The sequence below is a fragment of the Triplophysa rosa genome, linkage group LG21 (genome assembly GCF_024868665.1).
Source record: "Triplophysa rosa linkage group LG21, Trosa_1v2, whole genome shotgun sequence".
Classification (NCBI taxonomy): domain Eukaryota; kingdom Metazoa; phylum Chordata; class Actinopteri; order Cypriniformes; family Nemacheilidae; genus Triplophysa; species Triplophysa rosa.
This window is the reverse complement of record NC_079910.1, coordinates 14701135-14716678: the sequence shown is the minus strand read 5'-3', so window position 1 is coordinate 14716678 and position 15544 is coordinate 14701135. Positions and strand designations below refer to the sequence as shown.

At 38.2% G+C, this 15544-nt stretch overlaps 2 protein-coding genes across 3 annotated transcripts in view; both read right to left on the bottom strand.

The window, feature by feature from the left end:
- Positions 1–488: 488 nt before the first annotated feature.
- Positions 489–4722, bottom strand: LOC130571881 (aquaporin-4). Its single transcript, XM_057363177.1, has 6 exons — positions 4611–4722; positions 3786–3980; positions 3359–3520; positions 2622–2786; positions 2191–2271; positions 489–2034 (listed from the first exon to the last, which is right to left on the bottom strand). The coding sequence occupies exons 1-6, from the start codon at positions 4623–4625 to the stop codon at positions 1819–1821; spliced, it is 834 nt and encodes a 277-aa protein (XP_057219160.1). The 5' UTR covers positions 4626–4722; the 3' UTR covers positions 489–1818.
- A 3564-nt stretch (positions 4723–8286) lies between these two features.
- baz2a (bromodomain adjacent to zinc finger domain, 2A) overlaps positions 8287–15544 on the bottom strand; it is a 30760-nt gene continuing 23502 nt past the window's right edge. The window contains exons 24-30 of one of the 2 annotated variants that reach the window (XM_057363124.1): positions 15442–15507; positions 13623–13909; positions 13371–13506; positions 10874–11020; positions 10539–10756; positions 10301–10444; positions 8287–10138 (exon numbers count right to left, since the gene is read on the bottom strand). In XM_057363124.1, the coding sequence (XP_057219107.1) occupies positions 9979–10138; positions 10301–10444; positions 10539–10756; positions 10874–11020; positions 13371–13506; positions 13623–13909; positions 15442–15507 (1158 nt within the window). In that variant the 3' untranslated portion in view covers positions 8287–9978. The remainder of the gene's footprint in view (positions 10139–10300; positions 10445–10538; positions 10757–10873; positions 11021–13370; positions 13507–13622; positions 13910–15441; positions 15508–15544) is intronic. The other variant, XM_057363125.1, reaches the window with a different exon arrangement.

Sequence of the window (15544 nt, the reverse complement as noted above, 5' to 3'; positions counted from 1 at the left end):
GAAGTTCATATGTGTGAGCGTGTGTAATATTGGAGCTATGGAGTATGTGGATAACAGGGTTTACTACTAATGTTGAAGTATTAAATAATGGAAAATTATAAATAAAAAACAGACACCTTGTTCCTTTCTGAAACTGGTACAATGCTTTTTGTATGTCTGACAAATTTAATAAAAATATATAAAATACAAAATCTTCTCTTTACATCCTCAACAATTTGTCAATGTTCAAGCAGATAGTGTAAAATATAATATTATGTGATAGCGCTCAACGTGCTTCCTGTATGAACAGTAGACAAACACTTATATTTAATATACTATTTTATTATTTGCTTAAAATATTAATTGCAAGTATTTTGCACAGTCTAGTATGAGTGTAGAGTGTAGTATGAGCAAAGCTGTGTGCGACCTGCATGAAAATCCCAAACGTGCAATAATATTACATTAGTTAACTTGCGAGTAAAGACTTTTGTTATTTACTCAAAAAGAATTGAAATAAGGTATAGTGATACTATTATACCAGCTTTGCAGATATACATAACACTTCAAAAGCATTAAACACTTTAAACTAAAGTTGATATATTGGTATGAAATCCATCCAAAAATCAGATTCTTTGCTTTAGATAGAATCGCTTAAATATTATTGGACCAAAATAACAAGCTTAAGCCACATAGGCAAAGATTTGGCACTTTTAAAACTACCCCTATGAAAGCTGAAGTTTATCAGCAAATGCAGCATTATATTCATAGATAGCTCAAGACAATACTAAGTGAAAGTGTACATCTTCTGATCCACCAAAAAAACGGTGTATTAAATAAACCCTGAAAACAGCTTTTAAAGAATATTTACACAAATATGACAGTAATAGAGATGTTATATTCTGGGAGCTGGAGAGTCATAACAGAACAGAACTTGATTTAAAATCATGAGACATTTTCATTTTCTTCACAATATAGTCTATTTCAAAACACATTCAAACAACAACTATTTAAACTACAGAAAGAAAGTCTGTGCAGTGAATGAATCTGTGAATAGGTTAATTTACAAGAACTATCCAAATAAACAAATTCACTGAAATGACTTAACGCTATACAGTATATGAGGGAGATGACTTTCTGAGAAATTGATTTTGGACGTTTTCAAAGTTCTGTGGATTTTGTCACACTATATCACCTGTTGATGTGCCAAAAATATATAATATTATGAAAACAGCCACTGTCACGCAACTAAAATATGATAGAAGGGTCGCTTTTAAGTTAATCAACTAATCTTAAGTTAGTCATGCTAAAACCCAGCTCACAGTCAAAAGTAAACAGTGTAAATTACACTGTAAAAAACATGAATATTTCGCAAAATATCTTTTTTCCCTGTAAAGTGACATCTGTTTCCTCTGTTTTACTTGTAAATTTGCGGTGTTTTTCTGTAATTTAACGGTTTATGACTACATTTCAAAAATAGACTAAAAAATCCCCTTAAAAAACCAGATATTTTCTGGCAGCTGGGGCGCCAGAAATATACCGTAAAATAACAGTTTTTTCTCGTAATTACGTTTTCCCTGCTTTTCATTTGCAGTCTTTTTCTGTTATTTGACGTATTTCAAAAATACGTGAAACATCTGTAAATAAAACAGTAAAAATCTGTAAAACTACGTTTTTTTACAGTGAACTCTTCCAGCATAAATTATAGACAGTGTGAAGGATGGAACTAAGTAACCCAGGATTACAAGTTTGGTCCAATGTGGTTCTATGCACTAATCTTACACAAGTTGGTGGTCAACAAACATTTACATTTGTGTGTGCTGGTCTCAGTTTAAGTTTAGTTTAGCTGTGCTCAAGTTTGTTGTTTTGTTTGTTTCTCATGGCACTTTGTGTGACAGTGGACAGGGAAGATCGTGATACGCTTGCTGTCTCCACAATGTCAATGTCTTTACATGTGAGACAAGCCACCAACTTCTGTCTGGATGCACTGGGGGCAAATATGAACTCGTGAGACAGTCCAGCCAGAACTGCACCTAATATTGGTCCAATCCAGTAAACCTAAAGAATGAAATGGCATCAGTGTTTCAGGTACAGCTTCGGTATAACATAAAAGCTTACTTTTAAAATTAAATCCCTCTTATTATTGGTGTTCTAGTTATGGAATATGGGCATCTGGACATGTAAAATACAAATTGTCCCACAAAACACACTTACCCAGTGGTGTTCCCAGTATCCCAGTATTATAGCTGGACCGAGAGACCGAGCCGGGTTCAAGCTAGCACCAGAGAATCTACCCTAAACACACAGGCCCAATACTTAGTGTGAACATATATAAAACACTTGTAATGAAATACTTATGTAATTAACAATATATCATTAAAACATATTATTAGTGTAGTAACAGTGCACACACGAAACATGGACAAGTAACAGGTTTTTTGTTTTTATTCATTTTTCATTGTTGTTTTTAAAACATAAGGGTGAATAAATGACAGAATTTTCATTTTAGGGTGAACTATCCCTTTAAGTTGGTGGTTTCTATCCAGAATAAGCTACAAAGTTGGCTAAACTTATTTGCCATGTTTCACCAAACAATCTAAACACAGACACATTAAACATAAGGACACACATTTGTACAAACTTACAGCAATGAAGATGGCAGTGGTTACAGCGAACCCAATGCCCAAGTTTCCCGGTTCACTGCCTTCTCTCCTGCGTTGATCTTCCACTGAGAATACTGTAAAACCCAAGAGAAATGTGGCCAGCATCTCCATCCCAAGAGCTTGTCCTGCATTCATGTCTACTGGGACCTACAGACATGAGTCAATGGAATTTCATCAGGATTGATGTCATACAATGATGAAACATCTATTTAAACCACCAAAACTGTATAATTTTCAGGTAGGTCAAAATAGCAGCATTTTACACCAAGTATAAAAGTGAATGAAATTCATATAACTGCTGTCCACTGTAAAAAAAAACATAATTGAACAGATTTCTTTTAATTTTCCACATAAAGTGTAAAAAATAACGGAATTGTTTTTTACAGATTTTTTATATTTTTTAATTACTGTCAATTACAGAAAAGACTTTACAAGAAAAACGGGGAAACCGTGTATTTTACAGGAACATTTTCTATTTTATGTCAGAAAACTTTATTTCCCAGAATGCTCTATTGGACTATTTCTATTGGACTATTTCTCTTCAAAAGAGAGTGAAGAAACATGACACAAACTTTTAGATTGGAGAACTTCAGAACACATAAGAATTTTATGTTTTCTTGGTCAGTTTTGTTGTATCAAAGAAATTCTTTTGTTTTGTGACTTTGTTGAGTTGTTTTGTGACTTTGTTTAGTTGTTTTGTGGAATTGTTAATGGCAGACCTTGTTAATGTAGTTTTGTGCTGTGGACTTCAGGGGCAGGCAGACATAAAGCAGACCAGTTGCCAGTATTCCACCCAAACACTGAGCAACCATATAAACCAGAGCCCTGAACACATCCACCTTCCGTGTCGCCATAAGGGCCACAGTCACAGCAGGATTCACCTAAAACAAGAGCATAGCGTGACTTAAACTGACCAAATACACTGCGAAAAATAAAAAATAATTCTTACGTGGTATTATGCAAATATCCAGAAAGTATTTTAAAGATAAATTTACTTGAGAACAAAAATGACTTAAGTATTGTTTTTCTTTTAAATATCAAAATTAAGTGTTTCATAGGTATCAGACCTTAGTATTGTTAACCCCACTTACACAAAACTACAGGAACAAAGAATTTCATCTTCAAATAGATCACAGTTCTTTATACCTGTGCCCCACTGATTTCACCAAAGCAATATCCCAGAACCACAGTTGCCATACCAGCAGCCAGTGCTGGGTAAATGGGCCCTGGGGAGACCCCGTCCTGCCCCGGGACTAAAGAACCCAACACAGCCGACACAAAGACCAGAGAACCCAGGATCTCTGCCAGAATCCCCTGCCAAAACTGACGGCTCCTCAGCTCCTATGTTAACAGAGGAGTTAAACGGACAATAATAAAAACAACAATAAATCATTTAGAATCATTTAAGATACTATTAATAGTCATCACTCGATTTATATTATATAGTATGACACACTGCCACCACTACAATAAGTAACCAGCAAAAATAATGCATTTACCTGCATTACAGCAATGTCTTTTTAATACAAATTATTCCAAAATTATCACCCATTCACTCTTTTTAAGGTCAAAATGTTTCAACTCTCTAAAACGTCTCTAAACTCTAAATTCAAACTGACAATATTTTATACAACATATAAATATGGTCAGAGATAAAAATAACAGAAATACTTCAGTTTATTTGGCATTAAAAAATTTCAAATCAAGCTCAAAAAGCATTTGTAACCATTTGTCAAACTATACATCTCCAAAACATTACGTCTTTTCTAAAATCGGATGATTTACTGATGATCAGAAAACAAACATCATTGATTATACGTTGAATCAACGTTGAAAATAACCAATTTAACATGGATTCAACATTAAAACAATTCTATTTGCTAAATGTCCCCACATACAACATGCCAACCATAATGAAATGAATATCAACATATCCTCACTAATTAATAATTGGGTAATATTCATTCTTACCTCTTTTATTGCCATTCCAGGTGGTATGATGTTTATCAATCCGTCAATCAATGTGTACGTCTAACTTGATGTTAGTGTGTCAGCGTGTGTTTGTGTGTGTTTAAGGGACTTGGGTTGGGATGGAAGAGTGTCTTCTGTCAGAAAGAGGATAATTAATTACAGTGGAGGACACTGCAGGAGGCCGGACACAAAGGGATCACCCCCCCTCCCATCCTCAGTAAATGCTTATTAGAGAGATCACACGCTGATAAACCTCCACAGCAGGTCGTTGTGAGGTACCCATGCAGCGTGTATCATAAACATCAAGTTCATCTGAACACGTGAAGCGTCTAATAGCAACCCATGGCTTACAAGCAACAGGTCCATCAACTGCAACAAGGGTTTAGGAGATTTTGGAAATGCTGGCAGATCATATTGGGGGATTTATGATTAAGGTTTTTTCGATTTCTGTTGTTACAAGTGTTTCCGTGACAACGTCTTTAATCAAAAGACCATAGACGGAAAACACAGCACACGTGCATGAATTATAGCACCGTTTCTCTCCTTTCATCATCCTGCCTGTGAAGTACTGTAATCATTTCCATGGTGACAGCCCTTTTGGCCTGATTCAGTTGCCATGACAGCTGCTAGACACTCTTTTAAGTGGCCTGTTTTAGATGAGCTAAACATACAATAGGGGCCTTCTCTTGGCCTTTATACCAAACATGAATTCTAGTACTCCAGCAAATCTTTAATTACATCTAATAAATGGGAGGTGTGCATATATAGACTGATTTTGCAAAAGCTAGCATCTTATGATAGAAAAAACAAGAACAATTATAATCAGTATTCACAATAGTGTTTATGTTATAGTGTTATGAATAGAAATACTGTATGCCCAGGCGTGGCCAAAAATGGTTTTGTCGTGTCGCGCTGCATCCAGTGTGGACAAAATCTCAATATTTATAGGTTCTAATGGGTTCTATTGTCTTTTGTTGTGTCGCACCACGCCGGGTGTAGACAGGGTGTCAGAGAGCCGATTCTTTCTATAGCAAACTACGCAAATTGCGTAGGGCCCCTGCACTATCAGGGGGCCTCCTTGAGTACCGAATCAAAAACACTATAATGTAAACAAGACGCGGACTCAACTTTCTTCCTTCGGAGTGTTCTGTTAGAAACTTTATAGGAATCAGTTGGAAATTTCCTTTTTAATACTTAATTTATTTAATTACTGTGACATACTCGGACATCATGCAGTGCGCGCAGGTGATGACATGCGCATAATGTGATGATGCGTCTTATGGCTTCAAAACGAAGCTATCCGCATGTTGCAGAAAAAACGGCAACAACGTGAAGCAAAAGAACAAGAACTAGAAGGCATGTGTTTTTGTACTATTTTAAAGTCTTATATAGTTTTGTCAACTTATGCAAGTACATATTTACAAAACAGTTGTTTGACTGTGGACGTTCAATAGTCGTGAATTTAAGGACAGTCTCCAAAGTTACGTACACATTAATATTCTAACTTCAATAGCATACAGGGAATGACAAAACCAGCTGTACAATGTTCATGTGAGTCTCAGCTATAATGCACACCACATTATTTCGTTTGCCCATGATAATATGTAATTTTTGCGTCATCGCATTTAGAGAATAATTGATATATTTTGTTTTCGAATGCTTAGCTTTCTTGAGTAAGCTATATTTATCATGTTTTATTTTTGTTAATCACTCAGCTTTCTTGAGCAAACTATATTTATCATGTTTTATTTTTGTTAATCACTCATTTGATTACTAAAAAGTTAGATGGTTCCAGAGCCATGTGTTACTTTAGGTAAAGGATTATTTACATGTGAATCAAAATGTGAATTTAATTTATACTTAATTGTTAGTTAAAGGTTGTTTGTCTTCCAGTTTTAATTTGTTCAAGTGTGTTAATTGATTTATCGTTTTATATCTTATAGTTTACAGTTATGCTCATCTAATTTGAACTATTACGACGGGCCCCTCACAAAGGTTTGCATAGGGCCCCCAGATGTCTAGGATCGGCACTGTGTCAGACAGTACTATAGAATCCTAGAAAACATGATACATTTTTATAAAATAATGATAGAATAAAAATATAGTGTTATTACCATTGAGAACATTAAAAATATCCTGAAAGGGAAACTTTAAAATAAAAAATAGCTTACTTTCGGGGACAGACATCTACACACACAACATGAAATTTACGTATGATTCTTGGTGTCATTACCAATTTATTCACTAATGATTAAAATTCATATATAATCATTAAACATTTGCATAGTTGTACTGGAGTATAAACTGAAGCTCAGCTTTAAGAAAAATGAAAGGTGGTTTGGCAAGCAATGACGCACAACACACGTGCTAAGCTTACTCAGTCGAGGCCCAGAAGAATGACGTTGTTTAGCAATAGCTGTGATGAAATCTGCTTTGTTTACAGCAGATTGGCAGTTCCATAAACCAATGGGAAATGTAATTGAGGTAGTTGTGGATGCTGAAAGAGTGCGCAGATTATTAGCATTAGTATTGCGTGGCCTTCTACGTGACACCAGTGAATTACGAGTTGCAGTGACAGTAGGGATTTTAAAACACATAGTCAAAAGCGGGGAATAAGAAATATACAAGACAAATAACAAGAAGAGAATAAATAGAAGGGCAAAAAGTTAATACTGAAGTGCGATACTCAAGTGCCTTGTCGGTGTCCTTGCTCGGTGGAGTCGCGCAGGAGAGTATTAACAAATATTAATATATGGTAAAATCGTAGTCAATGCATTCTTTATTTTCAACAAGCCGTTTGCTTTTCATTTTTGTATATTCCAATTAATTTCATTTTTCTTAATTTCTATATTTTTTCTTTGTATTACGAGGTGAAATATGACCACAACATGTCCTCAATAGGTTTCTTCAGATTCAACCATGATCAGTGGTTTGGATTATGGATTATATGTATTTGGCCGAGTCTGTCTGTCAACAGGTCAGATTAAAAAGTTATTTTCTATGACGTTGCCTCTATAAGGTCATGGGAGCACATGTGCGCCCCTCCTGTAATCCACCCTGTGCTGGTGGTTTGTTGAGATGTGATCCTCTCTTTTGTGGATCTAAACCCAGTGTAGGCCAGTGAGGGGAGGCAGACTTGACAGTGTAGAGACCTGACCCAGAATGCTGACACCAACATTACACACAGAGTCACATACACGCAGTGTCCAGAACCATGGAAAGTGCATCATACACTGTATCAAACTGCCAGCTAGGTTACTTAGCTGACTATTGCATTGGTAAATTGAAATGTGCATGTGCACAAACATGAAAAAATTAAAAAGGAACCACAGCATCCATCCTGTCTAGAGTAAAGAGCGGGTACAGCTGGAGCAGACAGCAGAATCTCACCGTGTCATGTGCTGCAGACACGCTCTAGCCACCCGCTGTTTGTGTGCCGTCATACTGTACAACCCCCAAACACCTGCCTGACTCACACTTTGAATGAATAACAACACAACATTCAATGTTCTTTTAGCACAAACCATGAAAACGATAGCATTAACCAAGTGTATAAATGTGAAATGTCATTGATAGTCAAAAACACAGCACATTCATGGTGCAGAAACGGCACCATAGTCACGCATAACAATACAGTTGAAAACATGTCATTAAAAGGACACAAGAAAAGTTTTGTATACTAGATGTGGTTTTATTTCCGCTTACAGTACATTCTACAGATGCACGTGTTTTACATTACTTTGAAACAACATGGCCGTTTAACGCCTCTTAAAAACGATATATTGGTCCTAAAAATATAGAAAGGAACAAATTTAAAGTCACAAAAACTGTACATTATTAAAAATTCACTAAACGCCACATTTGGTTGAATTTTTCTAGAACAGCTTACCGTTTTGTCGTCTTTAAAAACAAAACAAGTCCCTTTTGTCTGTTGAGGAACACAAAGTGAATGAACTTGAGAGTTTGTGTATGAAGACAATGATAAATGAATGTGAATAGTGCGTTCTACGGCGGTCAGTGCTATAATATCCTGCTTCCATGACTAACGTTGTCTATGAAGTTGTAAGGGGAAAATGAAAACGTTAAAAGCTGCTACTTAAAACTTTTTTTTTCAATCGTGTTTGGTTTACATTTTTTAAAACCACTTACTGGCCAACTCAACTTTATTGTAATGAGAATGACACGCCTCTTCTATCGAAAAAACAGTTAATATCGCAAGACAAAAATAAATGTCCTTTTTAAAGGAGTTGGTCCAGGTTTTATACATACCACACAGACACACACCAGCACCAACACATAAAACAGTCTACACATCTTAAAACGGAAATGATTTCAGTAAGCCATGTCAAAGAATCCTCATTTTGTGAAAGCAGAGAGCAAATTATATCCAGTCACACTAAATAGAAAGTGAAGTATACCTTACATCTACACTGATGTACCAAATGTACAAACAAATCATTTCACCAAAATCAATGCCATCTAGATTGTCCCCCCCCCAAAGGACAATAGTCACACACTGAAAAGTGATATCCAGCTAGCGGAGCTTAAAAACTGGTGGCCAAATGTTCTTGCATTGTAGCGGTTATAAGATTTTGCGGTGGTCATTACATAAGATTCTACTATGGCAAAACATTGATTTATTTCTGGGTTTGGGAGGCTTAACAGGACAAGAAAGCAAAAATAAACCAGTAAATGACTGCAGATACGACCAATATTCAACAAGCAAAAAAGTAAATGGAGTTACTTGTAGTACGTCTTACTGGCCATTTCATGAGTCACCTATACATCTTTCTATCACGTGGTCTGTACAGTTGACTACAGGCTATTGCTATTAAATAATCCCAACTAGTTTTTTTCTGTCATTAAGTGTATATATAGTATATAATAAAAAATATACTGAGGAAATTGCTTCTAGTCTTAAAAGCACGTTACGTTACAATTCAATCAAGGGGACACAGGTGGTCCACAACCTATACAACACGGAGAAGGCGGCTTTGAATAAAGAGTAAATGTGTCAAAAATATCCTGATAGAGGTGTGCCAATCCCTTCGATTGCACGTGTGACATCAAGTGTAAAACAATCAAAGTTCTGAACACGTACTTTAGCCCCAAAGGAGCGACAGATGAAATTTTGGATGTGAAGTTTATACTTCATAATACCAGGTGGTAGATTTTTTTAACCTTAGGGTCCGTGTGGGGGGACAAAAACAGATACTTGTAAAACAAACAGAACCAAACTATACACATATCTACACACGTATGCATACAGAGGACCGGAGAGCTCTCCAGAAAGAGTTTTTAGTAGTAATGAGCATCAAAGGGGCATGGCATCTCAATGCTTTCTCCCGTGCAGCAGATGGCAGAATCTTTATTTGTCTTTGTTCTCGTAAAACTCCGCCCAGCGGCTCTCGAAGAAGCATCGCATGGAGTGGCCGGCCTTGCCGACCTCTGATGTGTCCTCGTTGAAAAGCTCGCAGTTGCTGAATACAAGCTGAGCATCAGCGGCAAACTCCTCACAGCTGCAATACCTGCGGCGCAAAATTAAACAAAAATGTCCATGCCAATGTTTACAGTTGATATCAAATCCATTATTGTGACTAGCTTGGGTAAAAGAGATTAGCTGTAGTTTCTGTACTGCTTAGCAATAAAAGTAGCAAATGAATAGTTATATTAGCCTCAAGCTCTCTTACCCTCCCTGTAGAAGTCTTTCCCTCATAGTGAGGAAATCCATGGGGCTTTTGATGATGCGTCGGTAGCCAGGCACCAGACGGGGGTTGACAGGCTCCAGGAAAGGCCAGGAATCCGAGTGAGCTTCCATTTCCATCAGAATGATCCTAGTGCACATCAAACACAATATTCAGGTTTTCAGACGGATGTTATAATGTGAAACCAAGTGTGAAAGACGTGATAGCTGGAGTTCAGACTCACTCGCAGTAAGTGAGGTCAGGCTGGTTTCTTGTGGTCATCCGTCTGCGTTTGGAAGGGGAGATGCTTGTCCCACTTGAGGAAGCAGCATTGTCCTTTTGCCGTGTGGTCATGCCCCGTTTGTAGCCGTCATCCTCGTCTGAACTGTCCTCCGCAAGACGTCGTTTCCGCATCTTTGACCTCTGACGCGCTGAACGTGATCGTGGCTCATCTCCGGTTTGCTGGAAAATAATGTTACGATTTTATCACATTCACACCACAAACTTATGAAATGGGCAGCAAAACACAAACCTGATTTAGTTTCACATTAAACCTTAAAAAAATAGTCATGGCATTACCTTGGCAACGCAGGTGGGACAGAACCAATCGCCTTCTGGCACCTGCATGACCTTTGGTCTTAAGCAGAACATGTGACAGCCACGATCACAGCCATCACACAAGAGTAGGTATTCGTCATCATCACCTTTACGACACACCTGACACGTCTGTGCACATACAGAGCACAAATTCATTGCATTTCCTGTCCTCTTTTGATTGGCATGATATATCGGCTCTGATCATTGGCTGTTTTTAAACTATCAGCGATAGCCAATAATGTGAAAAATTGCTTTTATCAACCGATACCGATTATTGGCCGATATATCGGTGCGTCTCTAATAATAACAATAATTGCATAAAATAATACTTCAAAACGCAAATATGCCATTAAATGATAAACACTTGGGCCCAGTTTCACAGACAAGGCTTAGCTTAAGCCAGGACTATGCCTTAGGGCTGCTCGATTATGACAAAAAACATAATCACGATTATTTTGGCCAATATTGAGATCCCGATTATTTAACACGATTACTCATTAACTTTTAAAACAACATAGAAAATAAATAACTTTGCTTTTAAACTGTGAATTCAATTGAAAAATAAATGTAAAGAAATAGCACAGCTGAACCACTGTAAAAGAAGGGGGTGCGCTGTGGATTTATACCACGAGAAAAGAGAGGATCCTTGCAAAATGGAATGTGGCACAATAATCGTTTTACCTCGATTATTTTGTTTTTGTAATTGTTGAAGCCAAAATTGACGATTACAATTAATTTTCGATTAATTGCACAGCCCTACTATGCCTTAGTTAAATTAGGATATTTAAGTCGCTTTTATTAAAATGCCTTTCATAAAACCATAACTGGTGTGCATCTTGAGACAAAACAATGGCACTGACATATTTTAAGATATGACAGGGCAATTTATTTTCAGTAAAGACAGCTCCGGGTAAAGAGAATTGTTTCTAAACACATTATAGTTGTTAGAAATGTATTGCTGAAACACATTACAAAGACTCTAAAGTATGTAGTACTGAATTGTGGAGTTAAACCGTTGAACAGTTTCTCTTTAGATTCTCTTTTCAGGATTTTTTGGGCGGGGCTAAACAGGGGACCGATGAAACAATGGAGCATCCGAGCATGCATGGCCCCTCCCCTATCACTAGAGCGCCTAGCATCAGGTGTCTGCTCAATCATGAGCTCAGGGTTGTAAGCTTTTCGCACACGCTTTCAGGCTCTCACTCTGCCCAACTAAACCAATCGCATGCCAAATAACAGATAATCCACCCGGCTGGTTCGCTATCAGCAATCTCAGCATCTACCTTATCAGCTCAAGAGAGAACCACTACAAATAGACAAAGCTGTCTGTGCGAAATATAGTCAGAGCGCGGAGCGAGTTTTTATCCAAAGGCTGGAGCGATCGCTCTGTCTAGGCACCTATCTTTAGCGAAGTGGCGTGGAGAGCCACTTCTGGGACGTCTGGTGTACACACAAGCATAGACTAGAATGACCGCGATAAGTTCCGGTAGCCACGTCGGAGCCGTAACGTGCCGCAGATGCATGCGGTGTAAACGAGGGGTTAGTGCTTCGGTTGAAAATGGCAGGTGTTAGGCATGCAGAGGAATTTTTAATTTGAGCGAGCGTGGAGCGGGATGAAATTGTAGGTGAGCGGGGAGCGGAATTGAGCGGAGCGGTCTGGTGCGACTGAGTGGTAGAAGTGAACACCCACGTGACCGGGGAGCGGAAATTCTCACCGCTCAGCTCCGCTCACATGCTCTGCGAGGAACATAATTGGTCAAGAAGACTCTAGCTCGAAGGAATAAAATGGCAGCGAAACACCCGTTGTAGCATAGTTTTGTATAAATGTACGTTTAATTTTCACTTTCAATAACTTTTGATTACATTTCTAGCGAGAAATTAGTATTGTAGTTGTTAAATATGTGATTGGTTATAGCAAAAACGCTCTCTGTTTATAATTCAAATAGACTTCTGTTACGCTGCCTATGAAGCCTGTCTCTCTAAGCTGCCTCCGTGCACAAATGCTGTATTTGAATATTGCCGGCTGCTATTTGTAACCACAACGCGCTCTGGGTTTGGGCTAATACCGGGCCCAGAGCCTTCTCCCCGGACAGCACGCCAAAATATGCATACCTTTTTAACCAGCTCGTGAATGATCTATTGATGAATATCGCGCGTGTTTGAATTCAAATCCTCCCATAAAACGTATTCACATAATTCACATATAGCCTACTGGGGACTCAAGTTGAGCGATTCGAGTGGGCGTGGCTTCAGCGCCAACAGCGGACACGCCCCCAGCGTTTGAGAGTCCTGCTTATTTTTCCAAGATTTTGATAACTTATTTATTTACTTGAATGTTTTTCTCCATTCAAATTTGGATGGGTGGTTAACTACACACTTTTCTGTTGTGTGACAAACTCAGAACACATTCAAACTTCAATGTCACTTTACTTGGACTTTAACATATGCCCAATGGGCATATTTGAATGTGTGTGCTCACCACTTTGATGACAGATCTCTCCCAGGCTACGGCTTTCTCTAGCTGCATCAGACAGAGAGAGAGCTGAGACGCGCTGCGGCACCGATCCAGAGCCTGTCGCCACGTCCTCATCCTTGGCGTGATCTCACTCTCCAAACTAGAAACACAAAGATGTCTAAACTGTTGCAATGGTCCAAGCCTGGTCCATGATAAACTGAAACTTAGACTCACTGGGACTACATTTGGAAGAATCACTTCCTAATAAAGACCCACCTAACAGCATCTAAGGGTACTTCCTCGCCTCCCGGTGGAGGGGTCAGGGGAGCAAGACGGATCACCTCTGCCAGATTCCACAGCGGCTCCTTTAAATACCGCCGCTCAATGTTGCGCTCCAGGTTAGTCAATCGGAAAACAGCCTGGTCCAGGGGGTTGTTGGGAACTCGCAGAAGATCAGACCAATCCTTTTTAGTCCTGACCATCCAGTCGTCCCTGGGGTCCACCTCGTGTTCGTAATACTGCAGGTCCTCCCGCGTGGAGTCCGGTTCAGGAGGGGTGAAGATCTGAAAGGACAAGAGGCATCAGTCAAGCAGGATACAGAGAAAAACTCATAGGAGAAAAATCAATGGAGGGCGAACGGCAAATGATAAACAAGCAAGCATAAAAGAATGTGAAAAAATTGCTGACAAAAAGTGATGAATAATTATTTATACTACACCTGCTTTGCATAATGGTATTACAATAGCGCTGCGTTAAATTCATAGTCTTTTGTCTGTTGTGATAGAAATATGAAATATTTCTACATATATAAATAAACAATTTTTACGTAACCTGACTTCATGTTTCGAGAAGGAGCATATCGTCGGTGTCATACCTCCTATGTCCAAATTTGGTCAATTTCATATTTTTTCACAAATCGATGCTATTGGTCAGTCCCCACGTGGGTCTGTTATTTTTACAAATTATTAACCAATCTAAAGTGTTGAAAATAGCTTGAGAGCAAATCTCTTAACTCCATTGGACACTTCAACTGTCTGTGAAGTCTCGTAACTCCAACTCTTCTTCACTCCGCGGGAGCTTCTCGGCATTACATCTCCTGATTCAAAGTTTTTTAGACAATATGAGTGAAAATAGTTAGGTTAGATACATTTGAGTAGGTCTGTTTTGTTAAAAATCGATAGCTGTAATGCTTCGGTGCAGAAGGAAGTCCGTGAGCCACGAAGGTAAGTTTGCGAGCAGATTCGGCTAATTTCCACCTATTAGACAGCCTAGTCAGCTCATCGTTTTTTGTATTACATCACTTATAGTTCTTAAACCTTTAAAATAGAGTTTACGAAGATGTATGCAAACACAGTCGTTAGCTTTGGTTAACAATTGAAGCCTTTTCTCTTGTCAAGAGGCTCAACGCGACCGCCGACTTCATTTGCGTGCAGATTAATTTCCGCCTATATTAGACAGCCTGTTTAACGTTTTATTTTGGTATTGCATCACTCATAGCTCTAACGTTTAAAATAGAGTTTAGGAAGATGTATGTAACCACAATCATTAGCTTTCATTAGCTCTTAAAGCCTCGTCTCTTGTCAAAAGGCTCAACGCGACCGCAGACTTTGATGAACACTGCTGGCAGCAGCGAAGTCTGTGTCCGTACCATTCTTATCAATGACAGCGTAATCTCGTATCTCGTATCTCCCAAGTTATAAACCTTGTATCTCCGATTAAACATGGTTTTGGGGAAATGTTGTGTTAATGTTGGCCCACAACAGTATATGATAACAATATAAGGTATAATACCAACTTTAACGATACAATGTTTAATAACTCAAAAAATATGCAGTTTTTTTAACTTCCTGAAAAAAAATGGTTTTGGAGATACGAGGATTCCGCCCGACAGCAACGATATGTACATTTTGAAAGTAATATGGGAACGTAATGGAAATGTAAGTTTGATGTCATTTGACTTAAATACGCAAAGTAACCTGCAATTTTCTGTTTCAAACAAAAGTGATTTTAGTCATTAATTATTGTTTTTACGTCACTTGTAATTCTTGTAGTTTATATTTAGTATTATTAATGTGCACTAGAGTGTGTGAGCTACCTGAAACTGAGAACTTGAAGATTCCTGTCCAGTCTCTGTTTCACTCTCCATGTTGGGAGTGCCCATCTAGAAATAATGTGGACATGGTGATATGGAGAGCAGT

Coding starts and splice junctions, on each gene's coding strand:
- LOC130571881 (XM_057363177.1), bottom strand. Junction 3,521..3,785: donor GTGAAATCAGTGGGGCACAG/GTATAAAGAACT, acceptor CTCTTGTTTTAG/GTGAATCCTGCTGTGACTGT. Junction 2,272..2,621: donor CCACTGCCATCTTCATTGCT/GTAAGTTTGTAC, acceptor CTGTGTGTTTAG/GGTAGATTCTCTGGTGCTAG.